Source organism: Ammodytes marinus (assembly GCF_949987685.1).
Source record: "Ammodytes marinus genome assembly, chromosome: 15".
Lineage (NCBI taxonomy): Eukaryota > Metazoa > Chordata > Actinopteri > Uranoscopiformes > Ammodytidae > Ammodytes > Ammodytes marinus.
The window spans coordinates 21,804,097-21,829,806 of record NC_137219.1 but is presented as its reverse complement, the minus strand read 5'-3'; the positions used below and the strand labels follow the sequence as shown (position 1 = coordinate 21,829,806).

Here is a 25,710-nt window from a genome sequence, read left to right as displayed (position 1 = left end):
TAATCTTAGCCATCAGAAAGTTGATTTATTCTGCCATCCTACTTGACTATTGACTATCTATGAACAACAGGTGCAGATTGGTTTATCAGTCTGCTAAAACAATTTCATTGTGATTAGTACAGCCAATATGTTTCTGTGTACAAACTGACTACCCAGACCTTGTACCTCTCTTTTTGGCTGCGGGCAACTTTCTCATTTGAGACAAAAAATTAATCATGTCACACAGAATCACACAGTATAAATGGAAGTGTAAGGTAGACCAGGCAACTGTTTTCAGCATTTCAAGTCAATAGGTTTTTAAGACGTCAGATACAAATATTCACACCTTTTATATTTTGAGATAATGTATCTAAATCCGACCTCATTAAGGGTGTATTTACACATGCCGTGTTTAGTTCGGTTGAAACAAACTCGGATGCACTTCCGCCTTCGGTGCGCATCTTTCAGGCAGGTGTGAATACAGCAATCGCACTCGGGGGCGGACCAAACAAGCGCTCCGACCCAGCTGAAGAGGTGGTCTCGGTGTGCTTCCATACGCACTCTGCTGCAGTTCGTTTGTGACGTGACTCGATCCAACCCAAATGCATGAGGCACTGTGCCTTTTCTTTCTTTTCTTTTTTAATAAATTGCCGTCAGCTTCACATTATGGGAAAGTGTTTGTTGTCGCCATTGTTGGGACGATAAGTTGTGGTTTGACCGGGAGCCCAGAACAATATATTACATTTGATCGAGAGGACACGTAAAAATGCTAAATGTGTTCAGCGATCAGATGAAGGAGAGGGGAGCGTCTCCCGCACAGTGCCAACAGGTTCACGCTGCGCAAGAAGTGTGTGTTTTTATTTTGCTTCCCATGAACAGGACCTTCCCTGTGTCCGTTTGGAGCTGAATTGCGCCAAACTGACACCCAGCTGATACACAGCTTAATCAGCTGAGTGTCGGCATGAGCCTATTCTTCCCGCAAGCCGCACGTCCAGCAGCAATAATACAGTTAAAATTATGTTTCATATCATAGGCTACAAGCCACATAACGTGGCATTGTCATAGGGCTTCATATTATAACCATATATGAAACAACAATAATTAGATTTTTTCTTCTTTATTTATAGGCTAGATGTAGGCCTTTTTAATAATTTTTAACCCCATATTATATCAATGATATAATTCGCAGTTTTTACTTTGTGCTTCCTGCTTCTCTCCACCCCAGAATGTCTGTCCAATTAATGAATGACCTCATATCACGTGTGGTTCTGCTTCGTAATGCTGGTTCACTTACAAAAGGGGCAATATGAAAGTGGACCACTCCAAACAAACTAAATTCTATTTGGTCTGGACTAAAGCAAGTGAACTAGCTGACTTTCCCTGTGTGAATATACTCTTATTGACCATTGCTCCGTCTTGTCTGGCTTATGCTTTTAGTTTCCCCTGAGGCAGAGTGTGGTTTGATTCCACTTTGTAAATCTGTGACCACTCTGTTGAGCTTAACTGTATTCTGCAGGGGGCAACAAGGTCAGAGCTTAATACGCCAACCAAAGTGTGTTTTTGTTTTACCACAGCCAGACACTTTTGTTACTTTCATTCTCAAAATGATTTGCTTTTCTGTCAGAATTTGAATGAGTCCAAATTATCTTGTGAAGTTATGTCTATTTTCATTTATTGATTATCTCTAAAGAAACTAAAGTCTGGCGCTCTTTGTAAGTAAAAATGATGTGGTGCAGATGAAAGGGTTAAGTAGAATGAATAAACCAGAAAACATTTACTGTTGCATAAACTAATGATGATCTATTATGTAATGATGTATTGGTAAGATGTTCTTCATCCATGCATAATTGCTTCACAACAGTAACATAACCTATTCATGAATACAGCTGCTATATTTAGGATTAAAATGTCATCATGCATGCTGTCACTTACCTTTGTTGCCACTTACTTTATTTACCAATCCAGAACCTTTTTTTCTACTAAGAACGGTCAGAAATCCCCTTCCCAGCCATTTTTTAAAGGTTATTGGGTCCTAGCCTGTTTGATTCACATTGGGTTATGACGTTTGATCAGCTCTTTAGACTGATACCTTTTAGATGAGGCATAAGGTCTATGTATTAATGTTGTGGTGAAACTCATAACTCATGGAAAAAACCATAGAAGAATCCACTGTGCTATTATTTAACCTACCTAACATATTTAGTTTATCCTATATTTCTCAGTTAAAGCACATAATTTTGCATTCACATTGATTTCTTCTTTCCAAACACTTATTCCCTTGCGCTTCCTATTTAAACATGGAAAACATTTATTTTACACATCCTCTAGGCCTAAGGTTTCCAAGTGAATGCTACTCACATATTGCCTTTTAATAACAACCACATATTGAAGTTAAGTTATATTTTGAACCTCAGTAAACATGAACAAATATTCAAATTCAGGGCCGTTACCACCATTAAGTGGAAATACGTGGCGGACCTGACAGAGCAAGACAACAAAAACCAGTGGAAGGAAAAGTAGCCTGTTAGCATTCATAGCTTAGTGCTGAACTCATATTGTTGTTTATTGCATTGCATTGTTTGTTTTGTGATGGACTATGAATATGCCTTGCCCTCCACTGTTGTACCTGTGACGAAGTGATACCGGCGCATACCCATCCACCTGCTGTCAAATGCAGGCTAAACTAAACGTGATCGCTGATTAATGTCAGCGAGCGAATTGGCAGCACTGTTGATATCCATATTCTATTCACATGTCAACATGAGCAAATATCATTGATATACAGAGAGCTTACTTCGGCTGCTAATAAATAGCGAGCTTACGTTACATTGAAAGATGTGAAGTGGATAATGCCAACCACTAATGTTTATGATAATGACTTCACAAAGCCTATATTGTTACGTTATTCTTTTTTTTTTGTTTCATTTATTTATTGGATTTTTAATTTCTAAGGACAACAAGAACAAACACAAGGAACAACTGTCTCTGAGTTCAAATGAAATCAAAATACATCATAAAAAAAAAATAATAATAGGCTTTCATACACAAATGTGTAGAAATATACATGGAAAAAAAACAAGCATCGACTAAATAAAGTTAGGAACACAAATAAACAGTTAAAAGAAAGTATAAAAATTAAAAAGGGGGGGTTCCGTTTTGGGCCAGGGTTGATAAAGAATTGAAATAAGTTATAAAATAATCCCATTTTTTTGCAAATTTATTAGCACAGCCTTTCACTGTTAATTTAATTTTCTCAAAAAAAAAAAAAAAAAAAAACTTAACATCTTGGAGCCAGATTTGAATTGAGGGGGATTTCCACATGAGTAAAATACGGCATCTTGCCGGAAGGGAAGTAAAGGCTAATGTTTCTGTATGTAAGGCTGTGATATGGGGTTGTTGAGATGGGGTTCCAAATATTGCAATAAAGGGGTCTTTATTAATTTGGGCTCCTAGAACCTGTGTCATGGTCATAAAAAAGTCATTCCAGAATCTGTTTAGTCTGGGACAGTAAAAAAAACATATGACAAGTTACAAGAGGAGGCATGGCATCTGTCACATTGGTCCACAACATTTGGATAGATATCCGATAGTCTGGATTTGCTAAAATGGACTCTATGTAACACTTTAAACTGTATAAGCTGCAGCCTGGCACAAGGAGAAGATGAGCGTATACTATGTACAGGCTTATCCCACCATTGATCTGTCAAATCTACCTCAAGCTCACGCTCCCAAGCATTTTTGCTTTTGACATCGGAATTGTTTAAGAGCCATGAGTTTGTCATAAATCTTAGGTATAAGTGATTTCTGCTGAGGTTTTAAGGTCAGAAGGTCGTCCCATGGTTGGTTAATAGCGAGGGAGGGATAACATGAAAAAAGAGAAGAGGCACAATGCCTAATTTGAAAGTACATAAATAAATGGGGTGTAGGTAAATTAAAATCTTTGGACAGGTCTGAAAAAGTAGCAAAAGTACCGTCTTTTATAAAGGTCTCTGAACACTTTAATGCCTAGATTTTGCCATAATATGTAGGAGATATTCCCAACAGATGGGGGGAATAGGTGATTGTTCACTATGGGCATCAGAGTGGATGCAGAGGAAAACTTAAAATGGCGCCTAAATTGGAACCAAATCCTCAAAGTAGTTTGCACAATCGGATTCTTTGTGAAAGCATTAGGATTAATGGGCAATGAAGATGTGAGTAAAGCCGGTAGTGTAGAGGAGAAACAGGACTGGGTCTCAAGCTTACACCATAATAGATCGGGGGATTGAAGCCAGTTAGTTAATTTATGTATTTGTGCTGACCAATAATATAGAAGAAAATTTGGTAAGGCAAGGCCGCCGTCAGATGTAAATTTTTGCAATAATGACTTTATTATCCTGGCTGTCTTACCTCCCCACAAGAAGGAAGTAATAGTACCATCCAAAGACTTAAAAAAACCTTTGGACAAAAATAAAGGAGTGCACTAAAATAGAAAAATAAATCTTGGCAAGACCTTCATCTTTACCACATTAATCATACCTATCAATGACAGAGGGAGAGAGTTCCACCTCTTAAAATCCAATCCAAGCTGGGCAACCAATGGGTCAAAATTGGCAGAATAAAGAGAAGGCAAGGTCCGGGTCACATTAATCCCTAAATATTTGAACCCTGAGGGGCTGAGCTTAAATGGAATATCCGATTGTTTAAGTTGTAAAGCTAAGGTGTTTTTAGGATAGCATTCACTTTTACGTAGATTCACTTTATAGCCTGAGAAAGAGCCACATCTCTCCAGCAATGATAAAATTGGTGGAATAGTAGTCAGCGGGTCCGATAAAGAAGGCCATCAGCAAATAAATCATTTTAATTCGATGCCAGAACGAGGAATGCCGTGAAAGTGTGGGAGAGATCTTAAAGCAATTGAGAGGGGTTCTATGGCCAAAGCGATTAGTAGGGGAGAGAGGGGACAGCCCTGCCTAGTACCGCGTGATATAGTGAAATATTTAGATCGGGAATTATTCGTGTGGACACTGGCTTGAGGGGTGATATACAGAAGCCGAATCCAATAAATAAACCTGTTCCCTAGGCCAAACTGTTGTAGAACTTCAAAAGGATAATGTCATTCTACCCCATCAAATGCTTTGTCAGCATCGAGCGAAATATCAACTTTGGGCTTTGAGGCGGAATGACCAGAGAAAATTACATTTAAAAGTGTTCGGACATTGAAAAACAGCTGGAGCCCTTTGATGAAGCCATTCTGTTCTTCTGATATGATGACAGGAAGAATCTTTTCAAGACGAGTTGCTAAGGTTTTAGCTAAAATCTTAACATCAACATTAAGAAGTGACAGAGGCCTGTACGAGGCGCAAGAAGTAGGGTATTTTCCTTTCTTCAAAAGAAGGGATATGGACGCTTGGGTTCGAGTGGGTGGCAATGAACCACATTCTAGGGATTTGTTAAAAACAGAGTTGAGGAGAGTGGCCAGCTTATTAATCAATTTCTTAAAAAACTCAACTGAGTGGGAATCCATCGGGGCCGGGTGTTTTATTGTTTTGCATTGCTTTGATGGATGATTTAATTTTTTCCAAATTCAAAGGTGTGTCAAGCTCATTAGCAGTAGTGGGATCAACTTTGGGGATATCAAGATTCTTGAGGAAAGAAGTCATTTCTGTCGTGTTTGATGATGATTCTGATTCATAAAGGGAGAAATAGAAATCCCTAAAGATGTCATTTATAGGAGTGGGATCAGAGACAAGTGCGCCAGAGGAATCTTTAATTTGTGGAATTAATCGAGAAGTAGTTTGATATTTCAATTGATGAGCCAGGAGCCTACTCGGCTTATAAGTAGCACGAGAACGTACTAAAAGTCGCTCAGTGTCGCTTGTTGTAAGGAGGTCCAACTCAGCCTGCAGATCATATCTCTGTTTCACTAAACTCTCGGATGGGTTAATAGCATTTTGTCCATCAATATCCCGGATTTTAATTAGGAGTTCATTTAGCCTGGCCCTATGGGTTTTATTGCGATGAGCTGAGTAAGAAATAATTTGACCACGCAAATAGGCTTTGAGCGACTCCCATAATAATGAGTAAGAGACAGTCATCCTTGTTAATAGTTATAAAGTCATCAATTGAGGACAATATAAAGGTGTTGAATGCATCATCAGACAGAAGCATAGTGTTATACCTCCAGGGTGAGGAAATGTTGCAGTGGTTAAGGACGCCACCTGGAGACTGGGTGTCAGTTTGGCGCAGCTCAGCTCAAAACTGACACGGGACGGGGATTCTGTAGTATTGCTGTTAACACGGGAAGAAAAACAAAAACACACACTTAATGCAAAGTGCAGCGTGAACCTGTGCGGGAGACGCTCCCCTCTCCTTCATCTGATCGCTGAACACATCAGCATGTTTACGCGTCCTTTATCAAATGTAATATATTCGCTCGGGGTCAAACCACAACTAATCTTCATAACAATGGCGACAACAACACTTTCCCATAATGTGAAGCTGACGGCGATTTATTAAAAAACAAAAGAAAGGAAAGGCGCAGTGCTTCCTGCAATTGGGTCGGATCGAGTCAGGCCGAATTCACACCAAAAATGAACAGCAGCAGAACACGTTTGGAAGCGCACTGAGACACCTCTTCAAGTGGGTCTCGGAGCGCTTGTTTGGTCCGCCCCCGAGTGCGATTGCTGTATTCCCACCTGCCTGCAAGATGCGCACAGAAGGCGGAAGTGCACCTGAGTTTGTTTCAACCGAACTAAATAGGGCAGGTGTGACTACACCCTAAGTGTCACTTTTACACCTGTCACCACTAATTATTTGAGCCAATTTCTTGCCTGCAATCTTCTGTAATCTCCTAAACAACCACCACAGCTGTGTGCCATGCTTCACCTGTTTGCAAACTCTACAGGTTCAAGCAATCTTGTGATCTAAGAAAAGGAAGCACAGAGGTTTATTTCAGGCACACTTGCATAGAGCCAATGTTTAAAAGCCTTTGATAGTAAGGGCATATCAGATTAGAAAATATCCCAAAAGCCAACTGGTTAGGTTAGGCGAGGCTTCACATTCTTCCACTGGCATTTTATTTATTTTTTCAAATATTGATGATATGTCAGTGGTCCCTGGCGTACTGTCTGGAGTGTGGGAGACATTTCATCTCCCGCGTTGACAGCCAGCCCCTCAGATAAGCTTATCTGGTAATAGTTTTTCAGTCTAGCCCCATTGTGAGACACCGAAAAGACTGTTTGAGAGACCTTAAGGTTAGTTATCCTGTAACCCCCCACTCACTGATAACATGAGCGGGGTGTATCTTTAATGATGAGTGACACTCACTCAATCCCTTTCTTATGGGAGGAAAGGGGGCTCTGGCTTGATGGCTGGCTGCTGGGTAATGATACAGAAGCTCCTTGATGTCTTTTAAGATGCTAGCAGCAGATGACTGAAAAAGACAGTGCAAAGCTTTGTAAATTTACCCAGCCATGCCAATCATGCCAGAGCCACAGATACCCAACACAACCCCACTATTAACACATGTAAGCGCAGTGTACTATTTAAACCTCAGCGTGAGATCCGAATGTATCAAAGTAAATCATACGATTTCAAGAATGTAATGCTGCAGAACACCCAAACACACACACACACACACACACACACACACATACAATTATATGACACCAGCTGGCCATTCTGAATCAAACAGAATGAGACAATTGTTTAGTTTTTTTGTATCAGTATTGCTGGCCCAGACATTGATGAGCCACTTTCTCCAGATGGCCAGACTGCCCCTGGTTCTTGAGGTTTTTCTGTCTTGTTGGCAGGTTTTATGTAAGTGCTGCTTATATTGTATTTCTAAAATGAAGGGATCCCTTTATGTCGTTACTGAAGCGTACCAAAAGGGTTTTGGGGATTGAAAACGGGTAGTCGACTGAAGCAACCTGCCAATCAGCGGTGAACATCTAGAGGCAGGATCTTGTTCCATTAGCTTTTCAGGCTTTTTTTCTGCTCCGTTATTCTTCCTCTCTTCATAACACTGAAATCATTATCTATGTTGTTTTTGGTTTTGCCAGACCCGTTTGCTATACATTACATTATTGCACGGCTACTAACTAAATTCATTAATTAATTGGGAGCAAAATTATGTCCTAAATGTTGTTTCATTAGTTTATAAATGCTTCCAATGCTTACAGTACAAAAAAGTGTGCGCTACGGTCCGAAGATCTTCTATAGCAATGGTAACTATGTACATCGGTTGCCAAACTTGACGTCGTCTTGACTGGAGTCTTTTCAGACATTAACCATGGCTCCGAAGTTCCCTGCTCTCAGGATACATTCAAAGTCATGTTGAAAAAGTTGTGTGTGTAAAGAGTAGTATGTAACTGTTTTTCTAGAGCCAGCTGTGGTTGGGAGGTCACAAAATGGAAATGGTTGGGTTTTATGTTAGCTATTCTTTTGACACATTGCCATCAAGTCCATAATACTAAGACATCCGTCATATGTTTCCTTTAGTCTTGGCATATCCTTCACCTTTTTTAATTTATGTTTTAAATTATTTTACAGCTTCCAATCCAAGCTATTATGCCTAGCCACTTTAATTCCAACCTCATTTGACCCAGGTGCGATGTAACACATTGTTAACAGCATGCTCTGTGTAAGATGTATCTTAAGTGTGTACTGTAATCATTAATGCAGTATTCCTTCTGTACTGTGTAGTTCTTGTTTCAGTCCAATTTATCATTAGAAATTGTGGCTGGGTCAACTCGACTATGCAGTATTTGTGTGTATGTTCTTTGGGCATGTGAAATTGACACACTGACATGAATCACTCCGTAATAACTTGTCTTTGCATTTGGGTTTGTTTGTTTGGTCGGGGTTTTCTTTCATCCTCTGTAATTTGCTCTTGGTGGATTGTTCATTTCATAGAAATGCAAGATAGCTGTATTAAGATGTGACTCATGTGAATGTACAATGGCTGATACTCGCCTTGGGTGCCATCACAAGTTTTTAGTCAGCAAATTCATGTAAAAAGCCTTACAATTACTGGCGGCTAAACCACTCTTTCACAGTTTATAGTGTTCAGAAAGTGGCATAATGAAATAGTTTTATTTGTTCATTGTCTGTGGGGCATATTTGTTGCGACACCAATCTCTAATGTTTTCTGAAAACACAGTGTATAGTAATTTTTCACTGTGACAAATATTTGAAAAACTAAGAATGGGCAGGTTTTGGAAAGAGATCTGTAAAACTTCCAAAAACAAACACAGAATTTTTCCCAAATCATGTTCCCTCTGCAAATGAAGCCTGTATCCCCAGCTTACCTCATCAACCCCTTTCCTTCCAGCTGCATCATGGTAAAACAGATTTAGCTCTCAGCAGATTAGAATTCATATGTGTCCTGTTCAGTTTGGGGGAAGCAGCACTCATTCAGCCCGACTGTGTCAGGCCGTTCAATCTTATCTGCACTTCTCTTGACATATTGGCTCACGGCTGTTGTGAACTATACGCTATTTGACAGTCAAAATCAAGTGGCTTAAGCAGAGATCCTTATCCAGCAGAGTTCACACCAGCGCTCTCCCGCCCACCTCCTCAACTCTTTAACCCTCTGATGCCTCTTTCCAGACCTACAGGTAGTTATACAGAGACTGGGGGGGGGCTCAAAAAGTATAAAAGGTTATTTTGAAATTTGATTTGAAGTTTTCTTTTTGAAAAACATGTTATAAGCATATTACAATATTTATAAGTTGATCGCGGGTTGGTATGAACAGTTCTTAATGACTACCCAAATGAACACTACAGATTCATGTGAATGGCACAATGACTTGGAGCACAGAATTGAAGAAATACATTGTTTAAACATCGATCGGTAGAGTAAAGGGCCTTATACTGATGTAGGGCCCAGTGTGCTACAACCCTGGTACACAGCATAATTTTCAATCAATTTCATCTTTCCCGCTATGAAAAAACCTACTTCCATTTAAACCAGCCAGCATGATCTAAACCTATGGTGATGTCTCTTAGGGGGGTAAACATTCCATTAACATGTAAAGCAGTTTCTATTTCAATCCTCCCTTCTTTAAGTTGCATCGCCAAAGTATTCAACAGGTTGAATGGATTTCAGGCAAGATTGAAAACCTTTTCCATCTCATGTAGGTAGGCATGAGGATGTTAAATGGCCTTGTTGATACGAGACATTGTGGATCTTGAATTTTGACTCTATCCTTTATTTTGATTAGTATTTATTCAGCAAGGTGACAAAAACAGGTTGATTCAAGGACATGCCAGTTTGAAGTATTTGATCATTTTTGGCACAGTCACGCTGCCACGTCCCAACTGATTGGCTTTGGCATTTTGTTAATTTTCTTTGATTTTGACTAATTGCTGACAAAAACTCTCAGCTTCTGTTCTATCATGCCATGTTTATCAATATTGAGCATTGTGATTATACATGACTCGACTAATCAAGATGCTCTGCCATAAATATAAAAAAAACACAATCTGTCAGCCTTGAAAACAGTAAAATGAACGACAATGGCTGAATTGCTTATGTCCTTTTATACAGTATGTCTGTTTGCCTTGACCTCTGGCCAACTGCTGACTTTAAGGATTGGCTTAATTCCATAGTTTGCTCTACGTACCAGAGCGCCCCCTCGAGGCTGACTTAACTTAAATCTTCTCTTTCCAGTTATTTTCTTCCTATTTATCACTGATTCAATTTGCTGTATGTATTTGTTCCCTGACTTCAGTTCAGTGATGAAAAACCAACCAACCCAAACAACATGTGATGGAAATCACTGAAGCAATGCCCATGAACACACACTGAAGACAGCTATGTGATGTCCTCAGTATCCACTTCCAGTTCCATGTTAATGTTGTGCAAACACTAAATGTAATTTGGTATGGGGATTTTTTTAAATTAAAAGGCCCTGCAAACGTCCAAAGTTTTTTAATGTATTTTGTCTTATAAGCCACTTGCTCCCATAGACAGTGGGCAGAGGTTTTCTGAGATATACTCTATGCAAAGTCACCGGATTCCCCCCTAAGAATGATAAATATGTGGTTTTCTGTGTCTGTGCAAACATACACAGAAACAAAAAGAGGATTTAGCATTTAATCTGAACCTTAAAATGCATTTTATTATTTTTTGAATAACTGTAATTTCTGTTCAGCAGCAATATTGAGACAAGGAAAAATGTCAAGTAAAATACAGCCGTCTCTCTCACACACACACACACACACACACACACACACACACACCATACCTATAATCAATTCAGCTCTTCTCTAAGCCCTAAGTAAAACCTCAGTCCCAACCAAATTGTGATCCATATCTTAATTCTCACATTAGGGTGTAAGGAAAAGAAAGCATGTAAGATGTTGCTGTTTTGAGGACAAAAGCACACAAACATACATTACTACATACACGTTTAAGGCATTTAAGGCCTGTGTCTGGCAATATGTCCAACCAGGTCTCACAGCATTACGGAAAACCATTACCACTGTGAAAAGAAAATGCAACACACTTCTTCACATATTGTTTGTCTTGATGGATGAGACATGCAGCTAATGCAAACCAGAACCCACAAAAAAAATACTTAATATGGTTAGGACATAAGCATCCGACATCCTCACCAACAAAACACACACACATACAGTATACAAAATTATAAGAGCTACATAAGCCAGAGCAGAGCACTGTGGAGCATAAATTAATAGCATTATCAAATGAGAATTGTCAATTGGCAGCCAAGATTAGTTGGCCTGAGCTGTTCAGTTTTGTTTTCCTGTAGTCAATAAAAGAAAAACATGCCATGACGGAGAGGGCTTAACCAAACAGCAGTCTGAACAAAGGTCAGGTTATTATAAATAACCAACAGGCCGTTACAGGAAAACAAAAGATCATAATGAGTTTTATTAGCATCCGCATTCGGATTAGTCATGTATATCTAATTCCCGCATGTGGAGATTTCTTCATAATTTATTTATTTTTATTTATTTATATGTAAGACTGCTGTGCCCTGCATGGTATACTATTAATTAGGTTTAAGTGTTTGAGTGATGTGCTCTGGCAGCTCTGCTCTCTGTATCGCTGCTCAGTTAATCACTCCTCTGTGTGTGACCGGCGCAGACATAGCATGATAAGACATGAAAATAATTCCGTTGTCTAGGCGACTTGTTTATAACTTTTTCACGGTGTGTGGATAAAGATTGAGGTTTACATTGATCACTTAGATTGGATGCCACACTGCTCGGTCCATTCCATTATCAGCATTATTAAGCATATTCAATGCCAAGCACAGGTTCCCTTTATTTACACTTTTGCATATCTCAAACTAATAGATTTTGCTCATTCCTTGTTTGTGTGTCATATTTAAATATAGAGTGCATTCATGGCTATTTATCCAGTTGAAGAGTACACGTGGTGTGAGAGTGCACATGTTTGTGTTTATCTGATGTACAAGGAGACAAAACATTCCTGTACAATTACAATCCTTTGGTCATTATGCTGTGCGAGTGCCCATTCAACAGAAAGGCCAATTTCCAAATTTGGTCGTCAGCCGAGTGAGCCAGTGGTGAATTCAGAAGCGGCCGTATGCATATGACTCAAGTATGCAAATCATTTTCAAGGTTATCAAAGAGACAGCGGTGTCTCCTTATCTTAGGACTTCATTTCTTTTCTATTACGGGCTGTGGCAGGGAGCAGGTCCCACAACGCAAAGCAGTCCTCTCACGGTGCACTGTGGTGATATAACATTGCTACCCGTCTGGTTAACACCTTTTCCTGCACTCTGAGCAGTGTGTCTGGAGAAGGAGAGAGAGATAGACAGAGAGAGAGAAAGAGAGAGAGATCAGTGAAAAGGGGATTGGAAAGAGGTGATGGCAATAAAAAGAGGGGAGGATAGAGGAAGGGCAAGATGGCAATATAAAACATAAGAAAAGGAAACCTAGCAACGGTAGTAATGCTAAGCCTGTTGAGTCAGAGCAAGGCCGTTGGGGAAATCAGAAAAGCTCCTAGGCTGTGTGTGTGTGTGCTGTGCCCCTAGCACGATTCTACCAAAACAAGGCATAGAACGGTTGTATACAGATTCCTTATTCACAGCGCACTTGTCATAATCGAAAATAAAAGCCCTGAGATCAGTGAGAATAATATCATCACCAATAGTAGGTGACTGGTGACTTGTTCCAATTTGGTGCTCTTATTACAAAGTCAATACTATAGAAGAAAAGATGGTTACCTGGGTGGAAAGGCAATTTGTTTGCAATAAGGTTCAAGGTTAATTTATTGGCATTTGAAAAAATATTGTTGAAATGGGAATATGAATACAGTTTATTTGACTACTTTTCATATATTGAACTGAATGCCTTAAATTTTTACAGATAATTCACATTTTCCAGTATATATCTAAGTTATGGCATGACCACACAAAATTGGCTGAATAGCAAAAATCCTGTTTCGGAGATTGTTATTTTTCAAAACATTTTAATTGTAAAGACAATGTGAAACAATACTTGGACATACTACAACCTGAAGACAGTAGAATAATGTGTTAAATATTATTGAAACATTCGGTGAAGAATGTTTAGGACTATTAGATTTGTGACGAGGCAGAAACCCCACAACAAGCTCAGACCTACAGCTCTGACAAATTATCATATAATGAAATTGTTGCACAGATTACCAATATCATCTGATTATCTGAACGTCATATTTTTGGGCCACTATATGAATAAGTCCAATATTCTGGTGTTAATACACAGCCCCACTGTAGCGTGTAAACATGTCCGTTCACAGAGCCTAGGCTGTGCATTAACAGCAGATTGTTCAGCGCACCCACAGTATTCTACGGACAAGAAGCAGATTATGAGGAGATATTCACTGATTTTTAAAAAAATGCGATTTTGTCCAGAATGTCTTACCCCACCTTTTATTGTAGCAGTGGAACTACACCATGCATTAAATATAAAAACACAACAATGCACTGAAAGAGGCTAGAAACATGTGTCCACATGAAGGGTGAATGACGTGTGAATGTCGACAGTTAGCCTGCTATCGGTGTACGAATGTGTGTGTGAATAGTAAAGTGTAAACGGGAACAGGTCTCCCTTGAAAAAGAGTCTCTGGTCTCAATGGGATTTACCTGTATAAATAAAGGATAAAAAAAGGGTTTACTGCTATTTCTCATTGGCTATGACGCTATGCGTGAGTCCTTTTACATTTCATATTACCATCTAATTCCAAATGAACTCTCTTTGTCCTAATTACATTGATGCCAAATGGGCATAAATAAGCAAAAAAAACAGCATCTGTTAAGCCAGAGTAGGAGCATTGTAATGTTCTGTTACATCACATTTTTAAATTGGATTTTGATTTACATCTGAGCAGCTGATGGGTAATGTATGGGAAAACAGAAAACTGTTGGTGGAAACGTTTTCACATTAGATGAAAATAAAAGTGGCATATCTAAAATGTCAAAACGAAGTTCTATATAGTGTGTGTGTTTACTATAATCAGTAATTATTGTTGTGATGTGCTGGTTGAAGTGTATGTGGTCAAGGTATGGAAATCATTAATTTGTTTTCTCATTAGGGAAGTACGTATTCACAATGCATTCACTATATGCAGTGTTTCGACTTGTATGTCAAAATGATGGGATTGGCAAAAGACAGTGGGAGGGGAGAGTGGGAGAGGGAGGGAGAGAGAGATATATAGTTGATGAGCTCGGAGCCAAAGAGAAATCAGCACAATTTGCTTAACACAATTAGGGACAGTAGAACTACACAAAGCCCCGCCGCTGGTTGAGGGAGGACAGCATTCACCACAGGACAGCAGCTCCATAACACAGCAGAACTGAGCGCGTTGTTGTCCCTTGACCACACACCTGCTGTAATAGTGGCTTTAAATTATAATTTCTAACGCCACATCAGCCTTAAGATCACACCTGGCCACCTCTAAACCTCCACTAGACCCAGGCAGTCTTGGGTGAGCTCAAAGGGAGGGAGGGGCGGCAATGAATCAACCAACAAAGGATGAAAGGGAAGCTCCTAAGGTGGAAGGGAGTGAGGAAACCCCCATGTCGGCATCTGCTGAAGCCCTGGACAGTCCTGGACTCTCCTCTGAGACTGTGTGTTCTCAGACAGAGCAGGCCCGGGCTACGCTAACCCCAGACCCTCATGCAGGATGTGGGTTTTTCTGTCAGCCGTGGTGTCTGATCCTGGTGCTGACCCTCCTCCTGCTTTCTCTCCTTGGCAGCTGGGCGGTGGTCCACCTCACCCTGGGGACCCACGGAGGATCACCTTTCAGGGTCCAGGCCAGCTACGACCAGCGCGTTCCACAGGACGACACTGCCACCATCGAGCCGCACTTCACCACCAACTGCACCATGGGTAAGTTGGCAAGTCCATGTTGTTGTTGCACCCAGACATGATTGAATGGTGATGCTGCTCTTTTTTACATGTGTGCACTGGGCAATATTGCCTTGAAGAGAATTTGTAGGAATATGTCAAAAAATAAACGGTTTAAAAATGCGTCCGCAACATGTGTTGCATGCAGCTACAGCTTCAAGAATGTTTTTTATTCAATTGCATGTCATTATTAAAATTAAATAAAACAGTATTGCCTGTTTTTCTGTCAAAGTTGCCAACTATTGGATGGCACTTTCGGCTCTGTTTAGTTGTAATTTATCATTTTAAAGAATATCAATCAGTTAATAGGTAATAAGGCTGTTACTTTTTCCAAAAATGAACCTCAAACTAATTTGTACAATTTTTTTGGTGATCGTCCAAGAAGGCACTGCTCACTATAATTGTCCATTTTGTTGGTCGCAAAGCAACAGATTAACATCTGGATTAACATTAGTTTGGTTTACTGATAGGTCAAGAGGTTATACAATAGGTCAAACTGATAGAAAAGTTATAAAGTGCCCTTTTCTGGATCACAAGGAAAACTACATTGATTGGTCTGATATGCTCATGAGACTGCAGCAAACATATCGAGTTATTGAGTATTGAGTTTTCTCTGTTTCCTAGAAAAGTTTGTGCGATATGTATGTGGACTAAATGTGTCTCACATGTCTGCAGAGTGACCGAGTTCCCAAAGCAGCTCAAACATGTTAAACTGAAAATAACACAGATACATTCTGTCATTTGTAACTTCATTAAATCATGTTGTGCAATGAAATGCGTAGACTGCTTGAGACTGAAATAATATCCTTCTCTGTCAACCCAGTAAACTCCTGAAATTGGATTAATACAACTGATTCAATTTCCTCTGAGTTAAATGCAGCAGCACAGCAACTACTGCTTAAACATGTCTAGTGCGCATTAATGAGGAAATATGGATAGAACCCTTGTTCCCTCTAACAGGCATATGTTTTGAAATAGACACAAATGTGTAATACCAAGCAAGTTATGTTATAATGGAGCATATTGTTGACATGTCCTATACATGTATGAAAATATCAAGATGTAATTTATTTTATATCATTATTTTTTAAGTGGCTAAATGTTGACTGAATGAACTTAGTTTGAAAATGTTTCAATCCAGGCTTCTGTGAGAAAAGTTCCCAAACTTGTTTACCAGTCCTCAACAGTGTCTGATGAACTAACATAAAAAGGAATAAAACAGCAAAGGATGTCCAAGAGAAACGCTCCACCAGTAGCTGCTTATCATGGATTAAATATGTAAATACAAATTGGCAGCAGCACTGAAACGAGTTTGTTACACAACACTGTACTTACAAACATACATTTAATCTGAAACTAGATTTACAGTGATGTATTTACAATTATATATTGACAGGGTCTACCCTGTAAACAATATACTCTACATGTTTAAGCAGATATTTCCATTGAATATATTGATTAGAAGGTATAAATTAAAGGCTTCCTAGTTTGCAGCTTATTTTAGAGTTTTAGTTATTCTAAACATGCTCTTTAGAACCTCATGATATAGTGCACTCTGTGTTGTGTTTTGCATCTGCACTACAGGGAACAAGATTAATGAATTATAAAACCCCTCTTTGACATTGGAAAGCAACCCATGTCTCAATGGAACCTTAAAAATATCAAAACAAAAATCCGGGATACCAGCTCTGCAGGTTTATGCAGATCTTCAGTTAGTACATATAATATATGGCCCTAGTTTGGGTTTAATTTTATTCATATATTAATAATTGTGGTCTCGAAAATATGTTCTGGTCATTTAACAGAGAACATGAAACAACCAGAAAAGGTTGGATTACTTTGTTTTTCCTGTTTGTAGGACACCTGGGAATTTGGCTTATGTGAATCATGGGCACAACACTTGGACAAAAGACAGACAAATGGACAAGCATTGTGCACAACGCATTGTCCACTTTATTCCAGTACTTTTTATGCTACACACCAGAAGGCACTGCAATTGGGCTTCACCTTGTACTTTTCTATAGAATATTACATGGCTTATTAAAAAAAGTGATTATTCCCAAGTGCCTCAATTTGGATTCAGGGAGATGCACACAGTCCAGCAAATGTAATCTCCTCTACTGTCATGGAGCCAGAATCTCTTTGAGCTCCGTAAAAATGTAATAGCTTTTTATGCTCAGTCAATATTTAGTTTTGGATAAATGAGGAACAAAGCGAGGAGATTTGTCTGGCTCTAATGCGCGAAATTTGGTTGAAATGGGACGTTTGAATTTGAGGTCCGGTCAGAGCAGTTGGTTACAAAGAACTGTTCATCACTTGATGCAGCTAGGTTTCTCACAGCTGCCCAACACTAACAAAACAGCAACATTCAACTCTCCCATTTCATTACAATTAGTCACTTGGCCAAATGATCCCCAGAATCCGTTTGCATGAGGAGAAAAGTCTTGGATGAGAGTAGGTGAGAACGGGGTAATTTTTCACAAGGGTAGGTTGTCACAATTGTTATATCTCGGAACCAGAAGGCGCTGTCTGTTAAATGTTGGTATGTAAATATCCACAACTGGGATCAGAGGTCACCTACATAGTCTTCCTTGGAGTTAGACTGCTGCATTTGAGTTAAGAGGACTGTTAGTGTTTTTCTTGTCAAATTGAAAATATTTAGCTACTCAGTATTTTTCTTCTAGGCTTTTACGTAATTGGTTTATAACAAAACACTTGTTACCCTAAACAAGTGTGAAGGGTAAGCTATAGTTTAGATTGTTTTTAGCAAGCTAATTAGTTGTCAGATGGTTGTTGGCCTTGATGCTAGCAATAAATTCCAGTTGGGGTTGGTCGTCACAATTTTTGGAGGGTTGGTTGTCACATGTTATCCAAAGGGTGCAGCCAGGAAAGGAACCCAATAACAAAAGAAAATGTCAAGCTGTATACTCACTGACACCACAGAGAAGGAGAGAATTGAGCAGGAAAGGCAGCTAGCATGCAAAAGAGAAAAAGGGCAACAAAATCAAAACGACCCAGTGCATCCCAAACTACACCAGTTGCCAAGGCTACTGCACCCCAGTGCACTCCACCCCAGCTGGGGAAGAAGAAACAGAAGAGAAAGAGACAGGAGGAGGAATCTTCATCAGATGACGAGGATAGTTTGTGTTTGGTTTGTATGGAAACGTTCTCCAGCACCCATTCAGGGGAGGTAATGTAGAGGTGTTGAATGTGCAACCAGTGGGCACACAATCTCTGCTTTGTTAGAGTGAGCAGACAATACATTTGCCATCACTGTAACTCAGATAGTGAATGTGTGTATCCTAGTTGAGTAGGCTATTATTGTTAGACCCATTTGTTTTGTTCTTTATGTTGTTACATACAGTAGGTTGGTCTTAATATGGATTTCCTTTTTGTTAATTCCTTGCTCATTTTGTGTTAAGATGCAAAAAGTTATGTAGGCCTATTTTTCAACTTGACAATGAAATTAAACTTTCAAATGTAGTTCTGCTTTCTTGCCTTCTTTTTAAGATTTTTCCCATAAAGATAACATTGTGACTAACAACCCCATAGTGTGTGACTGACAACCGACCCTTTGATGGGGTTGGTTGTCACAATGTGTTAGAGTGTCTTTGATGGTAAATGTCTTCTTTATTACAATAAGTTAGAAAAAGTGAGGGGTTCACATTTCAAGCCAACACCTTAAGCTTCAATTTAATGTAGGAATGACTATTGAAAGATGTTTAGGTGATGAGCAATTCTCACTAGAGTAAAAAGTGTGCCTACTTACCCCGGTCTCCCCTACAACACAACATAAACTCAAATAACTCATAAAATCATATCTGTCCCCCATCAGTGTCAGTGATTCTCCAAATATATTTTGTCCAACTGTCTGTTCTGACACTGTGAGCACAGAGTGGGTTTCTGTTGCTCATGCAAATCCAGCCTCGGTTGAACAGTGTCTAATTGTTCTCAGCTCTGAGTTCACTGTGTTCCTCTTGCCAGGCAACAAGTAAGCCGTGGCTAGAAGAGAGAGAGAAAGCATGCAGACATGTTGTACTCTCCTTAAGGCACCACCTGGGTCCCCGTGCAGCACAACACCCACCACACACACACACACACACACACACACACACACACACACACAGCCCACTCCCAAACTAAGCTGTAATCCGTCTCAGCACGCGCACCGTTTGGCCTCACCACATTTTGTGGTGTTCTAAACCTCCCCCACTTTACTTCTCTAGCACCTGTCACAAACCTGGGCTCAAATGACTATTAGCACAGAACATGAAAGTAGGATGCTTGATTAAGGCTCACATACTCTGTTCCTGTCAAAGACAGTCGATTGCTTCATTTGTTCCAGGTACCCTGCCCTCAAAAAGAGCTAATTACTCCTAGTAATGACCTTTTGTCAGGCTTTTGCGGTGGATTACTCAAAGTCTGATCCAGATACTCGGGTTTGAATTATTGTTTTAATTTGGTTCCAAAGGTTTAAAAGTTTTCATTAGGGAGAAGTGTATCCCATTTTTACGTTTGCATAGCAGTTTCTTAGAGTAATGTTGTAATAATAAAATATAGATTGAGAAGGATTCATTCAGAGGATTCTCAAATCAGTGAAAGAAAACGTGATTTATTTAATTTCTTCCCTCTTGTGTTGCATTGTATTACTTATTATTACTGGTGGTGACATGCAACAGTCAAAGAGTCATAAGTCAGAACTTTCCTCCACTTACTGTGTCTTAACCAACCTTCCTTGTGATCTCTTGAATCTCATTTAACAATTTCCATTTCCTCCCTCTTAGTTGTTTTCTTCAGCAGAAAGGCGGCGATTACTCAAGCCAGTGAAGTTCGAGGAGATATAGTCAATACAGGATAAATAAATGGAGTGGTGTCTGACTCCTCTCTCCGTACCCTTCCACTTTAATTAACTCATCAGTCAATGGGCCAACAAGCAATCCAATGTGTTGCCCCTAAAGTGACTTGTGTGGTTGTATGCCTGTATTTGCGCAGCTCATCCTCCTTGACAGGAATTTATAATCCCATCATCTGCTGGTATTCCTCTGATGGGGTTTGGCATAGTTGTATTAGAAAACGTAATTATTCAAGCTCAGCCAACCTGACAATGAGCCAGTTATGTTAACCTCCCACATGTTTCCCCATCCTGGAAGTAAACAGAGACCACTGTGATGACTGACAAGCTCATTATTAAATGCTGTCAATAGCGGATTTGACTTTGCCTACGTCGTACCAGTGCGGAAAGCCAGGTCGCGTCTGCCCTCACACTTAGTTTATAACAATGTTTGGCCACTGAAGAGCATATCCGTGTTTGCACTCGTATATAATCCTTCAAAAACTGTCACAATCCATTTTATTTTTATTTTTTTTACAATTGGATGTGGAATAGCCAAGACAAGGCAAAGCGATGAATCCCTTGGGACTTTGAACCAGTGACCTTCCCTTCCCTGGCACATTTCCCTAACCACTATACCTTGCTGCTGCAGGCCCTTAATGGAGCGTTACAGCAAGTATACCCTGCGATTAGGTGCACTGCATGCGTGAGGGTGTCCCCAGGCCCATCAATCACACACTGACCTGTGGAGCCAATGAGAGGCATAGCTTTGGAGAGAGCTGTTGAAGTGGACAGAGTGGTTGACATATGGATGGATGGTTGGTGTGGTTTTGTAGAGAGAAAAAAAACATTCAGTATGTAAGTGTGATACTGAAACTCGCCTTTATATATGCACGACATCTCGAGCATAAGTCGTTCATTGAATTTACAATTTTGCTTCGACGCATGAATAAAATAAACTCATCATTGGAGTTGTTGTTATGGGTAACAAGCACATGCGTATTATATAAAACATATATATTCAACAAAATGGAAATCCCCACGTCCCCAGTGTGCTTATGAGATCAAAGGAATGTCAAAATTGCAGAAAATATATAAGGGCTTAGGGATGTCATGGCCCATAAGCATGAGTGATAATAGTATAACTGATTTCATTTTTTACTGTCAGTCTTTTGAAGATTCATCCTCATCAACCCAGAGATGTGTACAGACTGAATTAAATATCGCAGGTATTGCGTTATGTTCACCGTTGTTGTGAATGTAATTTTCCTCGGACACACAAAATACATTATATACAGTACATGCTCTATAACAAGATTTACATCCCACATGACTTCCAACTTGAAGCTTTGTGAAGTTCACAGTAGCAGGATCAAACTTACAAAGTAAACTTTTTTTCTTATTGCTAATTAATATTAACATTCTCTGTTAGAAGCCTTTGGCTAAAGAAACTAAAAGCTTTCATGTTTAGTTGTGTGAAGCACATAAGCAGCTTCCAGTTCACAGCTCCACATGGTATTAAGACTACTATCTTTATATTGTTTCAAAGAGATTAATGTATACATCTAGATCTTTCTTATTATTGATTTGTTTGCAAACACATTTGCAATAAAAGATTTAAAAAGTAAGGGCATCTGTGACCCGCGTTCTCTCTCCACTCCGCTGGAATGTTCTGCACCCCGAGTCACTGTCAGCCCCTCCTGCCTTTCATTTATTTTACCTCTGAACGTGAAAATTGAACTCTCTATACTGGCAGGCAGCGGGCTGTGTAATGTAAAAATAGACAAAATCGATCATTAAATATTCAATCTGCAAACACTTTGCCTGTTTGGTTCATACAATATGTTAATAACTAACTAAGAGATTTGGTGAAAAAAAGTATAGTTTGTGTGCATTAATCACTTTTAGATCACTAAAGCGCTGTTTCCCAGTCCAAAGTAATAACGCATTGAACCAAGTTAGAAATTTAAGAAAAAAGAGGGAGAGAGAGAGGAGGGAAATAAGACGGGCAAAAGAAAACTCATGTATAGATCGATTAGATCTAATATCGATAGATCATAGAACTTAGTGTAGAACTTAGTTTAGTTAAAAATAAAAAGGGAGAAAGAGATGATAAAATTGAATAAACCGGACAAAGTTAATTAATTACTGTGGTGTAAGCCTACTGTTCTGTTTCAGATTCTGGATGTTCAATGTCCCCTAGTCAAAGGGGTAGTGGGGCTCAGACGGTTCATGTAACTTATAATGAGAGAGAGAAACAGATGAAAAGTGCATTATGAGGTAGAAATGTATCTCATAATTAAAGCAACTACGAATGAATGAATGATGAATGAATGAATGAATGAATGATATTTTTATTTTCGTGTCATGCCACACATGTGGCCCATCCCACACAGGATTACAAGACACCGCTATAACTACACAAAGTGTGTAGTACAAACATGAAACAAAACAAAAACAAATAAAAAAAACACTAAACATAAAGAGACATATTCCTCCTTGCCCACGCCTTTTCAATAAAGTCAGCAATTAAAAAGGTTCTGTATTGGAACAGCCAAGCTAACATATCAGTATCACACATGTAATGAACTTCTTTTACATCGACTTTCTTGAATAAACTTAATCTCAAATCGTGGTAAAACGGACAATAAAACATGAAATGAATTTCATTTTCAATTTCCTCAAGCTCACAAAAAGTACACAGCCTATTCTCTTCGCTAGTGCCCACCCACCGGCCTGACTCAATGTGTAAAGGGAGAATTCCTGACCTAATTTGTGCACACAGGGACCTCTTTCTTTTAGACAAATTATACAAAATATAGTTCTCTGTACCAAACAGATGTTTAATTTGACACAAAGTACGCAGTTTAGGCATACCTCTTACTTCAGAGATCCAGGTCTCTCTCTTTTCAAGTGATAGCAATTCTTTTCCTATTTTGAGATTAATTTCCACTTTGTCTGTAAAGACATCCTCACAACCCAGACCCACATATAATTCATACACCTCACTTGCCCATCCTCCAATTTTATGCATGTCACATTCGAACACCTTTTTGGCTACTCTGTTGTCATCCATCCTCAACAGCCTATTCCACAACCTCATAATACACAGACTCCAACGCTCCCTACAGGAGTCCCACCCCATGTCCCCGGTTGTAGCTGGTATTGGTGCAAATTTATGAACACCCATAAAATATCGGATGGCCCTGTTTTGGATTTTTTCACTCCTGGGAAAGTTTTTATAACCCCAGACCCCTGCCACATAGTCCAACACAGGACACACACAAGCCTGGAAAAGTTTGGTGTATGTAGAAAAACCAATATCCTTCAGCATCTTAGTTTTGCCTATAACTCCACCAAGAGCTCTGCTGGCTGACTCAGAGAGAACTGTAGTACCCTTTGAGAAATGCATATGTTCATCCAGGTATAATCCTAGATATTTATAACATTTTGTATAGTTCAGCTTTTTTTCTCCAAAATGAAATTGAAATGTACTAGTAGCTGAACGAGGATTCCTAAAATGCATTATTTCTGTTTTCTTTTCATTGATGGACATTCTCCATTTACTGCACCAAGCTTCTGCACATGAGAGCATTCTTTGCAGATCTTCTTCTGAGTCAGCCATCAAAATAATATCATCTGCATATAAAAGTACACTAATGTTTTCCCCTCCAAACTGTACCCCACATCCTAATGATTTAATTGTATTGGCTAGATCATTTATATATACAGCGAAGAGAGTAGGCGATAAAGCATCTCCCTGCTTGACACCAGAGGAAGTGAAAAACCAGTTTGTAAGAAATTCATTCACCCTCACACATGACTCAGGTGCACTGTAAAGGGAACAGATTGCATGATAAAATTTGCCATTTATACCATTCTGTATAAGCCTGTAAGCAAGAAGGTTTCTATTTATTAAGTCAAAAGCTTTCTGAAAATCAATGTAACAAACAAATGTATGCGTATTCTCATGCAATCTATTTCGTACTATTGTACACACTGTGTAGATATGATCAATACAGGCCCTTTCCTTACGGAACCCATTCTGTTCCTCAACCAGTAAGTTTTCTTTCTCCAAAAAAGTTGTTAACCTATCATTAAGCAGAGTGGAGTATAGTTTATAGACTGTGCTCATTAGACTGATACCTCTGTAATTAAGGGGCACTCTAGGGTCATCCTTCTGGGATTTTGGAATAGGATTTATAATAGATTTTTGCCACAGCGAAGGTAATTTACTGGTTTCAAAACATTTTTTAAATAATATTAGGAAAATTTGGACCAACTGGGGAGATTTCAAAACTTCATTTGGAAGATCCTCTATACCAGTAGCTTTTCCGGGTTTAGCCTTGTTAATGACTCTTTGGACCTCCGATATAGAGATCTCTGCATTGAGCTCCTCATTATCTCGGAATTCTTCCCCAAGCATTTCTGCTTCTAGCCTACTTTTTATTTCACAGACATTAGCATAGAATTGTTCATCAAAACTTCCAGTGTCATTTGAAAATAATCCTGAAAAATCTTTTCCCCATTTGTTAAGTACCTGTGCACAATCATCTACTAAGTGTCCATCTTCACCCCATATCTCCATTGGAATTTTATTTGACCGCCTAGGTCCCAATTTATTAATCTCATTCCAGAATCCTTGGGGATTAGAGGTTTGAATCTGTTCCAGAAGCAAAACCTGACCTCTTTCATATCTACGTTTAAACAGCCGATATCTTTTATCAAATACATGTTGCCTCATCCTAAAGTTATTTAAGAAGTGCTGTTTATCTGCTCTATTCCCCTTACATTTTAAAAATAGTCGCTCAGAAGTGTGCATGTCATACCACATGTCTTGTAACTCTTTATTCCAGTAAGGTTTACTTATTTTGTGAGCTTTCTTTGACTTCGGAGTAGAATATTTATCCTGTGTGTATTTTCCCATTTCCTTATAAAGTAGTTCGCATAAATCCTCATACCAGCAGTCCAGCTCTTTTTGGTTTATGTGACATACTTCCAACCTATTCAAAAGCTCCAATAATGCTGAACGTCTCAACTCTGAACAAAGGAAATCATTTGGGAGTGTTCTACATATCTGTCTTTTATAATATATTTTACTTTCCACTTCGGCAATAGAATCAGACTTGGACATGTCACACCCTACATGAAAGGTCAAATTTAATAAGGAATGATCAGGTAATTTACTGTGTTCCCCAATAAGCTCCATGCAACCTGTGGCTTCAACTAATCTATTTGGTGTTAGCACTTTAAATGAAATACAGTTTTCTAAACAATTATGTGCTGCCAGTACATAATCTACAACTGCCTTGCCTTTAATTGACACAGAAGTATAATTATCGTCCAACGGACATATTCTCCCATTTATAAGACACATTTTAGAATCTCTTAGAAATTCAATTAAAGATTCACCATGTTTGTTTACATACTCATCAAGTGCAACTCTTAATGGAACGTCGTCAATCTCTTTAAGGTAGTCATCCAAATTACCCACCCTACTATTGAAATCTCCACATACATATACAGCA

At 39.1% G+C, this 25,710-nt stretch overlaps 1 protein-coding gene across 1 annotated transcript in view; it reads left to right on the top strand.

The window, feature by feature from the left end:
- Window positions 1-25,710, top strand: part of LOC307261367 (ALK tyrosine kinase receptor-like) — a gene marked incomplete at its 5' end in the record, with an annotated part of 326,954 nt that overhangs the window by 207,387 nt on the left and 93,857 nt on the right. The window contains one exon of the mRNA XM_080041892.1: window positions 15,200-15,333. Within this exon, the coding sequence (XP_079898018.1) occupies window positions 15,200-15,333 (134 nt within the window). The remainder of the gene's footprint in view (window positions 1-15,199; window positions 15,334-25,710) is intronic.